This window comes from Atta colombica, unplaced genomic scaffold (genome assembly GCF_001594045.1).
Source record: "Atta colombica isolate Treedump-2 unplaced genomic scaffold, Acol1.0 scaffold164, whole genome shotgun sequence".
NCBI lineage: Eukaryota > Metazoa > Arthropoda > Insecta > Hymenoptera > Formicidae > Atta > Atta colombica.
Genome location: NW_017259255.1, coordinates 1267475 through 1286525, shown reverse-complemented (window position 1 = coordinate 1286525; position 19051 = coordinate 1267475). Strand labels below are relative to the sequence as shown.

The 19051-nt window shown below is 33.1% G+C and overlaps 1 protein-coding gene across 8 annotated transcripts in view; it reads right to left on the bottom strand.

Annotated features, from left to right (window-relative positions):
* Positions 1-19051, bottom strand: part of LOC108686158 (protein vestigial) — a 60953-nt gene that overhangs the window by 14257 nt on the left and 27645 nt on the right. For 5 of the 8 annotated variants that reach the window (XR_001931689.1, XM_018191292.1, XM_018191296.1 and 2 more), the window contains one exon: positions 1586-2033. Coding sequence is in view for 6 of the 8 variants with exons in the window: in XM_018191292.1 (XP_018046781.1) it covers positions 1586-2033 (448 nt within the window). In the remaining 2 variants the exon portion in view is untranslated. Of the gene's footprint in view, positions 1-411; positions 898-1585; positions 2034-19051 lie in introns of all 8 variants that reach the window. The other 3 variants (XM_018191295.1, XM_018191298.1, XR_001931690.1) reach the window with 2 other exon arrangements.

Here is a 19051-nt window from a genome sequence, read left to right as displayed (position 1 = left end):
TCTATTAAAATAATTAATTACATTATTTATTTAATAAAATTTAATTTCTTTATATTAAAATAATCAAAGAGTATTTAAAAGTATTTTTGAAGTATTTTATTATTAGCACATTTTTATATACTAAATTTATTTAATTAGGTCAGTCATAGATATATAACTTCTCTCTCTCAATTTGTACACAATCCTCAAAATAACTCTATCTTTTTACGCAAAATAATTTCTATTTGTTTCGAACCGGAACCCACCGTATTTTTTCAAACCAATTACTCGAATTCCTTTTTAATTCCGAGAGTAACTCTTTTCTCTTTCTATCTCTTTTCTTCCATTGAGCTATCCCCTCCTCTCTTTCCTTCTTTGTTTTCTCAGCGTGCGCGTTTTAGGCTCAAAGTCGCGTTCGGTCCTTGTACGTACGTTACCCGGCATTCCGCGGCTAAAACTGTCTCTCGCGATGTCGCCTCTCCATACTCCACTCCCCGCCTTCCTTTCCCTCACAATGTCTTTCCTCAGCGCTTCTCCACCATCCCTCTTTTCCCAGCAGAAGCTCTTAATTTACCATTCGTACGAGCACGGTCGCGGGAAGTTAGAACGCAAGCAGAAGAGAGGGAACGATGAGCGAGGAAAGAGGGTGAGAGGGAAGTGGTGAGGCGTAACAATTAGGTCGTGTTGTCTTGAATTCTAAGCAGGCTACTGAACTGATCCTCGGCGCACTGTGGTCGGGATAAATGCGGCCTTAAACGACACCGATATAGACGAGCTTGCCGATCGCTTGCCAAACCCGCTCGCGTGCTGACAATCTTCCCTTCGTCCTCCCCTGCGGTCGAGGTTCCTTCTGCTCTTTTCTCTTCACTGGCCTGCCCTGCCCTGCTCGCGATTTAAGTCGGCGCGAGTACGAACGAGCTACAATTGTCACGAGGCTTGTTAGCCTTGTCGCCGCCTAATGGCGTACTTTATTACTCACTTCGAAAACATTTCGTTGTCGAAACGTTTTGCCTTCATTGAGATTGAAAAATGGATGGACCACAAAATTCGAGTATCACGATTGATACCATGAATAAAGTGAATTCCAATCCATTTAGAATTCAAGTATATTTAAAATTCTTGAATAATTGTACATACATTTTAAAAAATATGAGGATTTAACATCATGCCAATGTTTATATAATTTTTACTGTATTGGCATTAATATAAACACCAACATGATATGGATTTAACATCTTTGTTTAAATAATATTAATATTGACATAGTGTTAAATTTACGCACATATTTTTTAGAGTGTATGTATATTATAGAGTGTATGTAATTATTCAAGGATTTTAAATGTAATTGTTTTAAATTCTAAATGAATTTTAAATTGGAATTCACTTTATTTATAGTATCAATCGTGATGCTCGAATTTTGTGATCCATCCATTTTTCAATCTCAATAGAGTTTATATGCCAACACCAACACAGTGAGAATTACATTTAACCCTCATACCATCATATAGTGTTAAATCTATATCTACATTTCTTAAAACGTTTGTATTTTTTAAATAAGTTATTTTTCTCTAAATATAGAGAAAGATAATCACATTTGGCATCTTACCCTTTAATTTATCGTGAGCGAGGGCCCTTTGAAAGTGTTCCTCCACTTCTGACGCCGCGTCGCCTCGATAATGCGTAAACACGACGCAATTCGCGTTAACGTACTGCGCTCTGCTCTCGCCATCGTCGGAGTCCTCGGTCGTGCCGGCACCCACGCCTGCGAGCCGGTGTATTAATACGCAGGTGTTCACGTGACGATACACACGTTGCTGTAAACCGAGACAATTAATCGTCTCACCGTCTGTCGATCTGTCGTCGTCCAACGTTCGCGAGGGTTGCGAGGTGGTGGTTGCAAGGGGTGGTCGCGGTTGCGGCGTTGGCCTTGGGGATGCAGGACTCGGCGCGGACCCTACGGAACCTGCACTGCTCGGCTGACCTTGAGGGACGCTTCCGCCGGCGCCGCAAAGCTCGATACCGGCTGCTTCCAAAGATCTTTGATGCACATTCAGCTGTAATAATAAGCAATTAGTCTCGTATGCAACATCGTCGATTTTTAAAATTTTATTATACCAAAGATTTTAAACGTCAAATCTACGATTTTTATGTCTAATTGTAAGAACATTTCTGGATTACATTACATATATAAAATTAAAAATGATATATTTAATTAAGATTCTGCTGACTTTTAGGCGACGTGACTTATAATGGAGCACGCAATGTCTTTTAGTTTTCGAATTGCACAGAAAGAACAATTTTTTTGAAATATTTGAAAATTTAATTAGATAAAGATCTGAAAATAATATTGTTGAATCATTAAAATAATTACGTAAAAAACTCAAGTATGATAAATAATGCTATAAAATGACATTCTAGCGATCAGTTTGAGTATGCTACATAATTATTTTAATGCTCCAATACAATTATTCTCAGATCTATCTATATTTTGAAGTATTTCAGCGAAATCTCTTTTTTGTATACTATACTTAATCTTCCGAAGCTACAGTAGCTTTATTGAATCTACTCAATTATATTCTTTATATTACATCTGCAAATTTGAATTATTCTTATTAAAACAAACATAGGATTCATTCTCTTTTATGAATCATTTGAAATTAATTAATGTCTTTTAATCATAAATTAAATAAAAACTTCACAAATCCAACGTCAATATATCGAATTTTTAAATTGATAATAACGAGAATTTTATTAATTTATAATATTAATTGAAAAACACATTGACAAAATTATTATTGTCAAATTATATGTTGGCTGAAAATTGAGCTATATATAATACAATACGTATATGTTGTGACATTTTATCTAAAATATTTATAAACTTGCCTTTAAATATCTAACTCTTTTTTTCTTACAAACATAGATTGTAAACTTCTATCACTACATTTCTATTAATAACTTTTATTTCACTGATTTCACTCTGTAGAAGAGTGTTATTTTCTTTTTTGTATTGTAAAATGCAGCGATTGACGACAAGAATAAAATAAAAATAATTAAAACTAATTACTTAAAACTAATTAAAACTAAAGTTAAAACTAATTAAAATTAAAACTAAATGAACTCTTATGAAAGATTTTTTGTTGGGAAGAATCGTAATTGCTTTTATACGAACATTGCACACGATCGTGCTATTTACCGATTAACACATTAATGATATCAGTTAACCGATTATTCCTTAGCACTTCGCGAATTGTAATGATTATCAGTTAACCAGTTTAATTAGTCGATTGATATATAGTTTATATAGCGCATCTTTATGATAAATCACGAGTGTCATGATAAATCAAACAAAAAACATTAAAGAATAAAAGCAAAGAAAAACACTAGAAAATCCCTTTAAATTCCAGATCTTGAATTCCAAGAAATTAAAAACTGTTGTAGGATAATTTGAAATTTTCAATTGTCCTAAACGGTTCTTCAATTCTAATTCTAATTTTCGATTTTTTCTTAATTATGAACATTACAATAGGAAAAATGTTTTATGAACCAAAATTTTGCCATAACAAGAAAAATTTGATTGAAATGTATGAGAACAAAACTTTTTTATTAAAATGTAACGAATAAAATTGTAATTTTATGCACCTAAATTGTTTACTTGGCGTAAATAAATATTTTTATTTACAAAGCAAAAAAATATATTTTATAGAAGCAAGAAAGTTTTTTATTATCTAAATCTTTGACTGTTGTTAAAAAATAAACAGTTTTGATGGAAACACTAAATTCTTTTCCTGTGTTCAAAAACAAGTATATTTACGCCTATGAAAATATTCTTGTTCGATCAAATTTTGATAAGTATATAGTGATAACAGAATATTCTATATGCATAATGTTTTCTCATACAATCGTTGTTAGAGATTTTCGACGTATTTCTCAATCATCTTCTATCTTCTAAAATGTTAACACCCTTGTCGTCGATCGACAAAATTCTCGAGCGGCAAATCGTGTGAGCCAAGGAGAAGCGTGGCCGACGATTGCATTGCTCGCGTGGCGCAGTGATCGTGATGATGGGATGACAAGAGAAATACGAGCGTGTAAATACCGCATTTTAACGGCGATAGCCGGGATTTTCCGCATGACATCGGGGCCATGCGTTTTCTCGCGCGCTATAAAGAGAATGTCGACGACGGGAACAGCGGACGGCCCATTGACTTCCACGTTGTCCGCGCGCCAGAATTCGACACCATAGTGGTCCATTAATCCAACCCTTTCGGTCGTCACGCGATCTTTTTGTAGCAATCATCAATGATAATTAGATAATATGAAACTAATTCGATTTTTTTTTTAGTAAAAATGAGAATTTTAATTGTAAAGACATTTATTACTAAAAAAATTAAAAAACATATTAAATCTGAATGGTTAAATAGATCATCCAAATCTCATCTGTCATTTAATTTTAATCATTAAATAACTATACACGAAAAGAATAAGTTTTAAAGTATCTAAACATTTAGCTAGATACGGATCGGAAAATAATTTTGGAAAATAATTGTGGATTGTTAAAATAATTATGCAAGAATCTCAAACATGATTATAAAGAGTTCAGACATTCTATCATTCTTGATATTAATTCAAATATTTTATGATGTAATTGTTTGAAGATCCAAAATTATTTTTAGATCGATATTTATTAAATTTTTAGATATTTCAGCAAAATTGTCTTTTCTTACAACGAACATTTACTTATAAGGTACATGCATATTATTGTTTAGAGTTGCCCAACAGTAATTTTATCAAGATATATTTCTTATTTTCTCGATTTTTTGCGGGAATAAAAATGCGTGTCGATGTCCAACAAATCACTACGAATAGTGATTTCCCTGCCTACCGATCGGTGGAGAACGACGAGTTGAGCGTTTCGTTCGCTACCCCGCCTAACCAATTACGTGCATGCATCAGCGGTGCACAGAAATAAGCTGACGGTGATGTATGCACCAGTCGACGGAAGGATGCGCGGGTATGAGGGCAAAAGAGACACGATGAAGAGGAGAAAAAAGACGAACGACTACGCCCGCGAGAGATGCTATCGTTATCTACGCCAATAAACTCGGGTCCGGTCGTTTCATGGTGCAGTACATCACCGCCATGATGCACAAAGTGACGAGCGACCTGGAGGTAGGCGTCGTCGAATGAAGGTATATCCGCTTGTCATCATGGCTTTGCAACTGTTGATTGGTAGGCGGTTTGCGATGAAAACCGGAGGAGCTTTAAGCTCGGCGCAACACACCTATACATACCGTCTTGTAGCAATTTGTGCGGTTTGCTTTGCGCGATTACTAAGTACTATCTTGAGAACTATGCCGCTTGTGTAATTAAAATAGCATACGCAAATAGCTCTGTTTAAATTGATAATATAGTACGTGAATATAAATTGAAGAATTTATGAAGTAATTAGAATTTATTAATTAATTGAAAATTCTAAAATTAATAGTTCTTCAAATTGATAATCAAATTTAATTTGTGAGATTATTATTATTATTTCAGTTTGATTATTGCAAGTCCGAAAATCGGCAATCATATATCTGAAGTAAATGTATTTAAAATAAATTATATATAGAATTATTATTTCAACACATCTATAACTTTAACTGTATAATTATTTCTTCTTAGTTGATCTCAAGTCTATTTTATCACATTTGGAATTTTGCTTGATTCTAAAGAGATATATTTTGGAAAAAAAAAAATAAAAAAATTGTAAAAAGCATAAGAATATCAACAAGAAAGACGACTATAGAAAAACTGGAAGATTATCTTTTGATAATTTTTCAGAGACTGTAACTATTTTTTACTTAACGCCTTCGATGCCCGTTCGATTGCGCCGTGCGAAATTCGTCGCTCGCGGGGTTGAGAGCGCGTAGGAGATTAAATCAAGGAGCAAGCGGGTCTTCCATAGATTATCCAACGGTGGAACATCCAGCGCCGGTTGGCCGCACGACAATGTGGTAATTAATTGAAGCAAGACCATCCTCGACAGCCTCTCTTCCTCTTTTGCTTTTTCTCCCTTCGCTTCACAGCCAACGAGCAGCTCTAGCCAAGAGAACTGCTCGCGGCCTTTCAAAGCATTCCAAAGCGCGAGTCCGCCCGTTCCTCTCCACGGCCACTGCTCGCTTCTTCTTCTTCTTGCCTCCTCCCTCCCGTCCACCCGCCTGCTCGTCCGTCTCGCCCTTCCTACCGGCGCGGTGTCGAGTCATTTCACGAAAGACCTGAGACCGCATCTTTATTTCTTTCCCTTTTGTCTTATAGATCTCTACAAGGACTATAATATATCGTATAGATCTTACTACAGATCGTAACTTTTGATTCTTATAGGCTTATTGGTCTTCTATTGGAGAGTCTCTAAATTTAATCAGACTCATTGAAATGAATTTCATAATGTCAATAATGCGATAACAAACAAGGAGTTTCTTTAGAAAAAATATCAATTTTACATTGTGAATTAGCTTCACAACGTAGTCGAACATATAATATTTAGTATTTTTATCATTACTTTAACTTAGGAATTTTATTTACTCCATTTTTACAAAAAACTAAGAATTAAAAGGTTTGCTGCAACAGTAGCTTTTATATTATCGATTTTTTGAGGTTCATTGAACTGAATTTCTTGTTTGCTGTATATGTATTATAAAATTCAGTTCAATGAACTTTAAATATAGAAACTCTGATAGAAGGCCAATAAATCTAGAATAAAAATTACGATCTGTAGTAGATAAGATCCATACAATTTATTATAGCCTTTGTAGAGTTTACTTCGTTCCATTTATTCCGTTTTTATAAAATGTAACCTACTTTGTTGCAGCAAATCCTTCAATTAAATAATCAAACTATTCAATTAATAAAATATATCATATGGATTTTCTCCCATTCTGAAACGAAATTGATCAAAATAAAAGAAAGAAGAAAAAAAGAAAGAGATAATATAAAAATATCCCAATCTAGATAAGAAGAAATTTTGTCCCGTTAATTTATATTTATAGTATTCGAATCTAAAAGTTCTTTATTGAGATCCTGCAAAATTTGATTCCTTTACATTTTAATTATCTTAATCATCAATTTATTAATTTCCAAGTGACAGGTGTTAGGCGTTCCCACGGACTCTTCGCGTTTTTAAATCCGACATCACATTGGCGCAAACTGACACTATTTATCGCCTTATATGAACAACCAGCAGCCAAAGCGGGTAACTCAACGAGCGGAGTAACCCTTTAATCAAACCTGGACCGCGCGTACGCGTTTGCATTTATATAGCGAGTCGGCGATATTACTCATGGTGTATCTTCGCGCGTTTGCGACGGAGCGCATTAAGCGGATACCGACGCGCGATTCTTTCTTACAGAGAAATACCTTTATCAGCGGGTGGCGCACTGTTTACTCATTTGTGGACGTCTGGTAGCACTTAACTGTTATTATAAAGCAGAGTCCAGTGGGAGATAAAGCGGGTAGTTCGCTAAAGCGAACGATTAGCTGGAATTGCGAGGCTGGAATAGCGAGCTGACGAACGAGGAAAGGAAGAAAAGCAGAAGAAGAAACATAGAAAATTCAATTGGAGTCTGGGAAATGATATTGGACATTTGAAACAATTGCTTAATGAACTAATAGCAAATGCGATCTTGCAATACTCTAAATTAGTGCACCATATTATACTAAAAGCTCTATACATAAAATTAACAAAGTTAATGTAAAGGTATATAAATATATTTTATTACAATAAAATACTTAATAATAATGATATTATTTAATATATATGTATTATTTTATTATCAAAGTTATATTATGTCTGCATAAAAATTTAACTTTAAGCGGCTCTACAATAAGATTTTAAGACGTAAATCTTAAGCCCTAAATCATAAGAAATTGACAAATGACAATCAAATGTGAGGAAAATAATCGACTATGATTGATCATTTCTTATGGTTAGAGCATAAGATTTATGTCTTAAAATCTCATTATAGATGCCGCTTTATATAAATTTTTTATGCGCCTTTAAAGTGCACTAATCCAATATAGTACGAATGATCAAATTCATTATTTAATCTATCTTATCATTATTTAATCTAAATTATCTAGTACTCAAAAAGCGCGTTCAAGAAATTTAATCTTAACTTTCAACTATATGTCTCGTTTTAATCTTAATTTACAATCTGGGTCCAAGTCACCCACGACGTCTTTGACTAGTTCTGTTTAATTATCACAAATCTCAATAGAAAACATTTATATATATTTTTTTAAATAAAATGCCAGAAATCGTATGTATAAAATCGTAATATCAAAATATAAAAAATTTGATAATAATTGAAAAAGTTATATCAAAAAATACTAAAAAACAATTTGTGAAAAGAGTGCAATAATTCATTTTTTCTTTTTTTCAAAAAATCATCTTTATGATTATCATTATCCATAAAAAAAGATGCATATAAAAATAAGTAGTATTTTGAAAAGAGGAAGAGTATGAAGTTTAAGAAAAAATACGTTATATTGATTCATTCAAAAAAATATAATTATTTGCGCGATTGAAGTGGGGACATTTTTATACATTTTTATTTGCTCGGACAAATAATATCAGAGATTTGTCGGGTATTTTCTTCTTTAAAAAAAATACAACAAAAATATTTTATATTAAATATATAATGATTTCAACATTATTTACTCACGATTTTATATATAATAAAGCAATTATTTTTTTCAAGACGCCTCTCTCACCAAAATGCTTTTTTGGTGATAAATGTATATTTTAATTATATTTTAATTATAAGAAAACAACATATACTTGCATTAATAAACAGGTATTTACTAAAAACGAATTTTCATTCTTGGCAAAAATCTGAATTTACATTTGACGAGTCAAGTCACACGAGCCAAATTTTTTATTGCATCACAATTAACATCAAGAGTTTTGACTCGAGACAATTGCAACGGCGATTGACAGAGAAAGGTTTTAAGTTTTTTTACTCTTTCACTTCAACTTTGCAATATTAACTATATATAAGTATAAAAATAGCGGCCAAAATTTTCATCCAGGTCCAAATGGTCCACTTAAGTAGTTGAGAGTTAATCAGTAATCGTAAATCTGGTGAATCTTGGACATTTTTTCAATTACGTTGTAAAAAATATTTATAACAAATATTTTCCTAAACTTTACATAATTTTAATTTAAATATTCTTATTTTTCGAGTTTAAATCTTCAAAATGAAGAAAATAGTCAATTATGTTAATTGACTATTTTCTTTATTTTACATAAAGAAATATTAATTTAAAGTACACCGGATTTGTGAATATTATAGTGAAAAAAATTTCGGAGCGGAAATAGGATTAAAGTACCGTTTAAGATTAAAATATTACAAATGTACAAGTCAAAAAATATAAAACATAAGAAATTGAATATTCAAAGAATCTATATATGCGCAGAATATATATTCCAGATAGTTTACTATTAGAATTAAAAGGGACAAATTACTGGTAACCCAAGCGATAACGCAAAGACTTTTTCTCGTTACTTTCACATAACATCAATGCGTCTTTAAGATCCACCGTGGTGACAATCGATCAAATCAGGAATCCCAGGCATCTAGCGACATGGCGTTTATCACAAGTTGCATTTGCAACCGTAGAAACGTAGAGAACACCTCGGTGATCCTCGCCGAAAAGAAGATTGCCCAAAGTATCGCAGTGAGGTAAACGCGTTACACGCGTTTCTACATTATCTCCGTGAATGATCGGCCGGCATTTTTCTCATTCGCGTAAAGTACTAATTGAGACGATTGAGACTGAGTCCTCGGTAGAATCTACTCAGGTCGACACGTTCACCATCTTCACCGACGTAATATTAGCTGATAATGAGTGTCCGTGAGAGTTGATTTAAATCGTTCAATTAATTAGTATGAAGCGTAAGTATGATTAAAATGAGGCGTTAGGCCCTGGTTGGAATCCGGCTCTATTTATCGGCTTTACGATTATGCCATCAGGCGAAATTCATATATAATGGACTCATTCGAAAGGTGTTGGAATTCCCGTATTTTCCATGTAAATCCGAGAATTTTTTTTTACTTATCATAATATTTGTTGCAATTCAATTAATCTTTCCCATCAAATATCTACAATTCACGCGCGCGCGCGCGCACACGCACACACACACACACACACACACACACACACACACACACACACACACACACACACAATTTATAGAATATATAGTAAATATTAAAAAAATCGATAAGACAACTAAAATCTATAAAATTTGAAATAAAAATTTAATCGTTAGAGAAATGAAATTCCTTACTATTAATTATTTATCAAATTTTAATTAAATCTTTGAAACAAATGTATTTTTTTTAAACATGAAGGAAGCATAATAATGTTGAGAATTGCACAGTAGAATCGATATATAATGACGTCTAGCACGATCTCATTGTAATTTGTCGGCATCGTCCACTTGGCGAGGCCGCTAATGAACTAAGCTTAAAAGCGAAGGCAACCCGTTCGTTCGGCGTGGCTTATCGATAGACGCGATCCCCACAGTCGGACTCCTCTCATCTTCGCGAAGATAGGAGAATCGCGTCGATGAATGGCCGTGTCCAGCAAACAAATTGCAAGATACGCCACGGCCGCATGGCAGCTTGTTACCAGCTTCCCTACTCCGCATCCTTCATCTTGTTCTACATCCCTTTCGCCTGAAATAATCTCTTTCAGTCTTTTTGGTTCACCATCCCTTTTTCTCGATCAAGAATTCGATTGACAATATAAAATACGAGAAAATTCTACGAATCTTAGATCTGCCTTATAAATCGTGTAAAAAAAAATACATCGAATAAATTGTTCAATACCTATGAAAATAATTTGATGGATTATTAAAATAATTATGTAAATTTATGGAAATTCATGACAAACAATAACGTTATAAAAAATTTTAATACTCAAACAACTTGCTTTAGGCATCCTATTTAATTAAATTTGGATAGTTCAAATTATTTTCAGGTCTGTATCTATAGCTAAATTTTTAGATATTTAGCTACATTTTTAGATTTTCAAACTGTATTTTTCATCTGTTCTTTCTTACACGATTTTAGAAAATTATTCTTTCCATGTAGATATCTAAAAATTTAAAGAAATCTAACAATATAAGACTATGAACTTCACAACGTTAAATTTTAACTATAAATATCGAAAACATTTAATATAAAAGATATCTAAAATTCTAGAAGTGAATACTCATTTTTGGTTTCAAATAATAAAATATCTGAGGCTAAAACATCTAAGGACATTGGAGGATTTTAATACGAAATGATGCTGAAGAGTGCAGCAAATTTCACAGTAACAGCAGGTCGCAGCTGGGTGTAAATATCACGTTTTTATTGGACAACGTGCTCGACTGCGAACTTTCAATAACCTGGCGAGGTACATAGTAATAAGCTGGTAATGGTCCTGGTCGGCGAGAGTATAACCCAAGGACGCTGCGGTAGGTAGCCATCGTTGGACACCGTATCGGATCAGACCTGATAAGAGAGCGCTAAAAGCGCTTCGCGTTGCCGCCGCATCTCAGAACCTTCTCACCGTTTCTGGTATCTTCTTTTTTCTTACTGGAGGTCGACCTTCGACTCTGTGTTACTCACGTTTTTATCTATCCCGGAATCACGACGCAGCAGCTGAAAGCGGTTCTTAAACGAGAGCTTTTAAGCGAAATCGCGTATGAACGAGAACATATCCATTAATCATCATTGTCCTAAAACTTTCAGATAATGTTTAACTTTGATTCAATTAAAATAAAGTATAATAAATCTTGTCTTAGCGTTCTATATGAGGGATCCCCAAAATGTGGGTCACTCGACTCACTGATAGGTCGATTTTTTATGAATAGCAATTTTTTGAATGTTAAAGCACTGAATGTTAAATTAGTTTTATTAATTCATGTCATTGTACAAACTTGCACACGCGCATCATAATTTTATATAAAATTAGATTTTCAACAATAGTAAGAATTAAAACTAAATTCCAAGATAAATTATAATTATCAAACTTCTTGCGTCTGAAAATGAATTGCGTCGATGTTGACGTCAAAAGTGTTATTAATAGAATTAATAGAATTAATAGAATTAGGAAACACGCACATTCTTCACATATATATTTCATTATATAATTGAAAAATAGATTTATAAAATTATATTTAATAAAAATTTTAAAAAATAGAAGGAATAAATTGGTATGGATAAAATGGTACAGATACACAAAAAATTAGTTTACCTTTCTTTACTCATTTTTTCATATTTATTAATTATAACTAGATCGCGGATATTTGGTGTTTAAAAAGTCACGTTTCTTATGAAAGATAAGCGAATTTTCTTCTTACATTCGTATATTTTTTTAAATGACAATAATTGATGGCTCGATAACTATGTTTTTAGAGAAATAAGAGTAGTTTTTAATGTAGTTTTCGAGAAGTAAACCATAGCGTAGTATGATTCTGAAAAACATCGATAAATTACGACTATTCGCGGATAATAAACTTGCAAGATACTAAGATGTAACCGTTCAGATTTCACGAATAATTCTCATCAATCGTGTCGGCACTCATGTTTTTCAGATTCATTATAGCGGCAAGTGAGCCGGCACGGAGATCGAAGAACGCGATCCACGGCTATGCGGCTCGATTAATATTGAACGCCCGATGACGATGACGACGGCGCGAGGCTACTACCAATCGACCGATCCTAACTTTTCTCGCATAACTCGGAAACTTCTTCGTCGCATGCTGCAGATCAATCATTTTTTTCCATCCCATTATCTCCGATGCAAAGAAAATATCGAGAACGCTCGCTTGACTTCGTCTTGACATATCAAGGTCTCTTGATACTTCGAAAAATGAAGAATTTTCTGTTAATAACTGACTAATGATAAATATCCTTATATTCTTGATATCTATAATATGATATCAAGAATAAACTATAGTCTTGAAATTATAGAATCACGAAAGATAGAATCAATAAAAAAGTGATCAGAGTCTAATAAACTTCAGAATACATATTGTGTGTGGCTATTGGATTTTTCTAAAATGTTTTCTCTTTAAGAAAAAACGCTGCAACAATTTTTATTTCGTAAGATCTGAAAAGATACCTAAGATACTTTCCAGCAAGAGATACAAATGACACAGTAACCCAGTGAGTCATTATATCCTCGTTGTTTGCTAATATTATAAATAAAGATGAAATGATTCATTGTACTATGTCATTTGTGTTTCTCATGGGAAAGCACTATACATATGTGTCTTTCCAAATCTTATATCAAAATAAAAATTGTAGCAAAGTTTTTTCTTAAAAAAATAATATTTTAGAAGAATCTAATATTTTATAGTTATATACAGTATGCACATCCTGAAATTTGTGGAATTTGATTTTTTTTTTTTCGGTGATTCTCATAATATCAAGATGAAGGGATGATTATTTCGTCTTCGGATAAACTAGGTATGTGATAATTTATAAGGTCTGATTTTTATTCCTGCACTAGGCTACATTAGAACTTCTTTCTTTTGACAAATACATACATCACATAATTTAGAGTAACTCCGGAATATACGCCGCACCTAACAAAAACTTAATTTATTAAGTATTATTTATTTTTTAAGATAAATGAACTATATCAATAAAAACTTTGTACTGTCTATTACTATAAAAAAAAATATTAGAAATTCGAAATACTTATTTTTCATGTTAAAAAAAGCTTTTTAAAACCTCTGCCATATCTCATAGAAGTGGGATATATGGTTAGGGGGAGGGGAGTATGTACGGCTCATAAAAAAATTTACAAATAATGCTTATAAATAAGATGTAAAATGCTAAGACACAATAATTCATAAAATATACAAAAATTTTATAATTATAATTTTTATTACACATATATTACAAGTATTATTACATGAGCTACATATTTACATGTAATGTGTTTATTGCATTTAGTGCACTGAATCCAATCTGAGTACTTTATATACTTTGGGCATAAATCCCGCCTATTAAAAACGCCATATATGCCAAATAGATGAGATATACAAAACAACAAAATAAACAAAGAATACAAGAACAAAATACTTGTATTTTGTTATATAACATGCTTTATTACTATTCCTCTACACTGCGTATCACGAAATAATTATTAAGTCTTTTGTCCTACAATAGTCATTTTATATAAATTATGATTTATGATGGCGTTATTTAACACAGTGACAAATCGATTCAACTCACAATAATTAATATTAACAGTAAGAAACTGAAATCATAATACAATACTAATATAGCATAAAAGCATGTAACAGAGTAGTTGCGGGAAAACCTCACTTCTTTTATTTTTTCTGACTTCTGCGGCGTAAATCTCAGCGCGGCGTATTTGTCAGAGTTACTCTATATACCTCTCACTTCAAATTTCAAAGTGTACACTAGTGGTGCGTTTGAGGAGACGTTATTAGCGTTACTTCTGTCATTCTATCTTTGATTATTAGACGCAAAACATCTTATTAGTTCAATCACAGAAAACTGACCTCTATTGAATAAACAAAAGAATAAAAGAATAAGAATAAGAGAATAAGAGTGGAAGCTGAAGTTTATCGAAAGATAGAACAACACAACCTAAACTCTGAATACTGATGATTAGCGTACTAAAGACAAAGTTTATCATTAGTACTTTTAGATCCATGTCTCAATGCGGAATGCGTGTCGCTGAAAGCAGACGCGTGCGCGCAGAATAGCGGACACGGGGCGTAGCAATGCGCGTGTCGCAAAGAATGGCGATCCTAGACTAAAAACAGAACAGCACCAAGGAATGCAACGCATTGCGGCACACCTTGCCGCCGGCAACTAACGACGAGTCCCCGGCATGGCTCGCACGGCGATGGACTTACGACTCGATCGTCACGTGACACGCGTGAGATATGGCAAAGTCGCGCCGATAATTGTCGTATATTCCGTATATTCCGACAATTCCGACGACTATCTTGTCGGCTGCTGTAACGTGTTACTTTCTGTAGAATTTCTCGCAGGAGGCTTGCAGCGAGGCAAGCATTGGAGGATTCAAGTTATTAAGTCTATTATTTAAGTTAGACCGATTAGTAATTTAGGCTGCTCACTTTATTTTAAAGTTGACTTACAAAATATTTCAAAATAATACACTTTTATTTAATGATATCGACAATAATTAATTTTTTCTTATTAATATTTTCTTGAATCTTACCGTATATAAGTTTAACACACAAGTGAGCGTGTCAAGGTCATTGAGCACTAAGCTATATACCTTCTAGTATTATAATAGAGAACGTTAAAGCAAATAATTTCAATTTTTAAGCAATTTTGTATATATTTATTATATATTTTATATTTTATTAGTGAATACACATCATTTGCGTATGAATAGATACTATTAATAGTATTAACAAATAATTTTGTTTTCCAATTTAATTCTTTCATTGTAAAGTGTTTTATCCGAATAATTATTGTTATATAAAGTAAATGTTCCAGTGTATATATCCGGGCAATTATTGGTAGGTATATATATTCGGATAATTATTGTTACATAAGGTAAATATCCCAGTGATTGGACGGATATAAGGCTTGCCGTTCGGTGCGATTGACTCGCGATCTGTAGATTCAGGCTCAATTTTATCTGCATCCAAATATGCGATTTTTCGCGTTTAAGGAGCCAAAAATAACTCCATGTGTCGCATTTGTCGCAATTGAAAATGCTACAGCTATTATAAAATCTAACAAATCTACAAAAGTGAGCCACTCAGTATAAGTAGATTTATCATCGTATAAACCAGTGGATTTTTCCACTGGTAAATCCTTTCCCTCCCAATAAATTTTATATGAGTGTGTCCGGATACATAGATATATATTCGGATGCCTTATATCTGACCAGTCACTGGCACATTTATCTTACGTAACAATAATTAATAATGAATAACATCGTTTATTCTTTCTTTTTTCTTAAGTTAATAGTAAAGTTTGTTGTATCTAATATAATTAAGTTATTTAAAAATCTAGACAACAAATATTTTATCATTAAAATGTTAAATATATGAAAATGTTGTGTTACATTAATTAAGAGTGATCTATTTCTTCGGAGGTAAAATTTACGTAGACATTTATACAATATTATAATCAATATCGGCGATAGCGTTCTAGAGTTAAATAAATATTTAAAATTTATAAATCCAGTAACAAAATAAGACTCTCAGAATCATCAAATAATAGATAGAAAAAAAGCCTGTGCGAATCGAAACATAGTTAATGGTGCGTAAATTATTGTGTATATAACACATAAAAAATATAAATACATATAAATTACACATACAATATATAATAAAATTAAAAAATTTTGTTACACACAAGCGTGTAATTTGCTAAAGTTTACCAGAATTATGTTCTACGCATAGTACGCCAATGTATGCAATGCGACAATGAAGGGGCAACTAGAGAGCTTGAGAAACCTGCGCCGAGTAATGGCGTCCAGTTGCCAATCATAAATAACAGCAGGTCGCGTGGCTTCCGCGATTCTACGAAGCGTCGGCACGGATTTCGCTTCATAAAGGCGTGCGAGAAGCGGTGATTAATTTTCGCGGACACAAATCACGTTCGCCAGGATCACGCATACATCGATCAATCGAACGATTGATCGATTGATTACTAGTGAGATAAAACGAAGGTAGCCATTGGTGTCGACAACTCAAAACTATTGTTTGCACAAATGTTTCGAGCGATTGATGTTTCTTAACTTTTAATTTAATTTATCATTATCATCATACATTTTAATAATACATCAAAATATTTATATTCAACGAAATTATTTATTGCTATAAAAATTATATTTGTGAATGTGAATTTTTCATAATAATAAATAATTATTTATATAATTGTCCCAAACTGATGATAAATATTTTAAAGACAGATTCTTAATTAGTAACATTTTAAGACGAAAAGTTTAATACAAAAAATTGAGATTTTAGAAAGAAAAATGAGAAGAATTTAGAAAAATTATAAATAATGGGACAGAATTTCGCGCTCAGAGATAGCAAGATATTCAGTAAAAGTAATCAATTTTTGTCAAAGGCAAAGTTCGAGGAAGCACTTTTACATTGATCAGCTTGCCATCCCGAGTGTACGAAATTCTAACCCCTTCATCCATAATTTTGAAACTCTTCCCACTTAAAAACTATCATAGCCTTGATTTTTGTATTTTTGTATTAGACTTTTCGTTATAAAATGTTACAAAGAATCTGTCTTTAAAATATTTATCAGTTTTGGGTACACAATAAATAAAAAAATATTATTTTATATAAAAAAATATTATATAAAAATATATATAAAAAATATTATTATATTTAATTTATAGTTTAGTTTTAGTTTATAATTTTGTTAAAGAAATGAATCATTTATTGCTAAATTTATTAATACTATACATCCATAGGAGTTATAAACCGTGTTCACATATTTTCATTTACAATAAAGAATATATCTCTAAGAATATATCTCATTTTATAAAAATGCAACTCGTAAAAATTTTCAAGAGTTGACGCCTATGCTTCTGAAGGGAAAGAAAAAAGGCAAAAGGCGTCTCAATGGCGACACGAGCCCACTCCGTGGAAACTGGCTCTCGAGGAAAACCTCATTCAATTCAATTCTAATGCCGCTGCCACCGCGACAGAGTCGAGCACTCGATCTCAAGATCGCGGCCGGAAAGCTATTGCCCGGCGTTTACGATCGTTCCGAATGATGAGAGTATTCTCACTATGTGAAGATTGACGACGAATTGTGACTTTCCAAAAGAAATTAAATTCTGAGAAGTCGGGAAACATTTATAAAGAAAATCCTGCACTGAATACGTAATGTACGAAGTATGTAAGAATGTGAAATCTAATTCAAACATCCAAAAAATCTTGAATTTTGAAACAAATAGCTTTCAGAGATATAATTTCTAGTAAACATTGAAACATTTGTGAAGTTTAATGTATCATTTCGGAGAGTTTGCGTCAAATTTAGCATTTTTAAACTTCAAAGTACGCAACCGCATGTTCGAGTTGTCGGCGCGTCTCATCACTTTATTGACATTAACATACATTCATTACACCCACCGCGCTGCCAGTCGGCAGCGAACATTGAAGCTCGTCGACGTATTAGCGGATCTTACGGAATGCTTATGATTTTACGAGCCTCTTTAATATGCGTTTAGCTTCCACCAGTAGCTCAGGCTCGTGATGCCTCCGGCTCCTTCTTTCTCATTCCGACTATCTTCACCGACCGCCGCCGCCTCCTCAGCATGCCTCCGTACGACATTTTCTGCTTAACCTTTGAACTCTCACGGCTGTCTCGAGCGGCCCGAAGCGGCAAGTGCATTCCAGCCAGAAGCAGCGATTGAAAAATCTGATCCACGGGCCCGGAAACATCTATATCGATCCAAGACGGAAAAGAGCGACCCAATCAAAGCAACCATTGAAGTGTAGACATGAAAAGAAATATCAGAGAAGAATATATTCAATTTTTCTTTTTTTTGGATTCGTATATTCTCCTCGTCTTAATTAGTAAATATAACAAAAATCATAAAATGCATGAACTTTTGATTTAAATATGTCCTTAAATACTCGCAGTTGACTAGTTTCTCTGAAAACGACCTTTGTTTTTTTTTTAAATTTACATTGTAGATAATATTTAAAATTGAAGGTACATTAGTTTCTTGTTTATATAATAATATGTAAGCGATCATGGCCCACCAAAAAGGAATTGTAAACGGAATGTCGAGACTTTTCGCGGATCATTTTTCACTCTCATAATCGTTCATCTCATCTCGGCACTCGTGACATTGCACTAGCTGACAGTGACGAATCGACAGTCCTCGAGTCAATCCTTGAGTCATCGAGCAGTGCCAGTGTCTCTCTGTCCGACGCGTCTTGTGACTAATGAAAATGTCCCGTCGGATTGGAAATGAAATAAGAAAACCATTCGAATTATCTTTCGCGTGATTGCACATCGATTAACGATTAGTGATG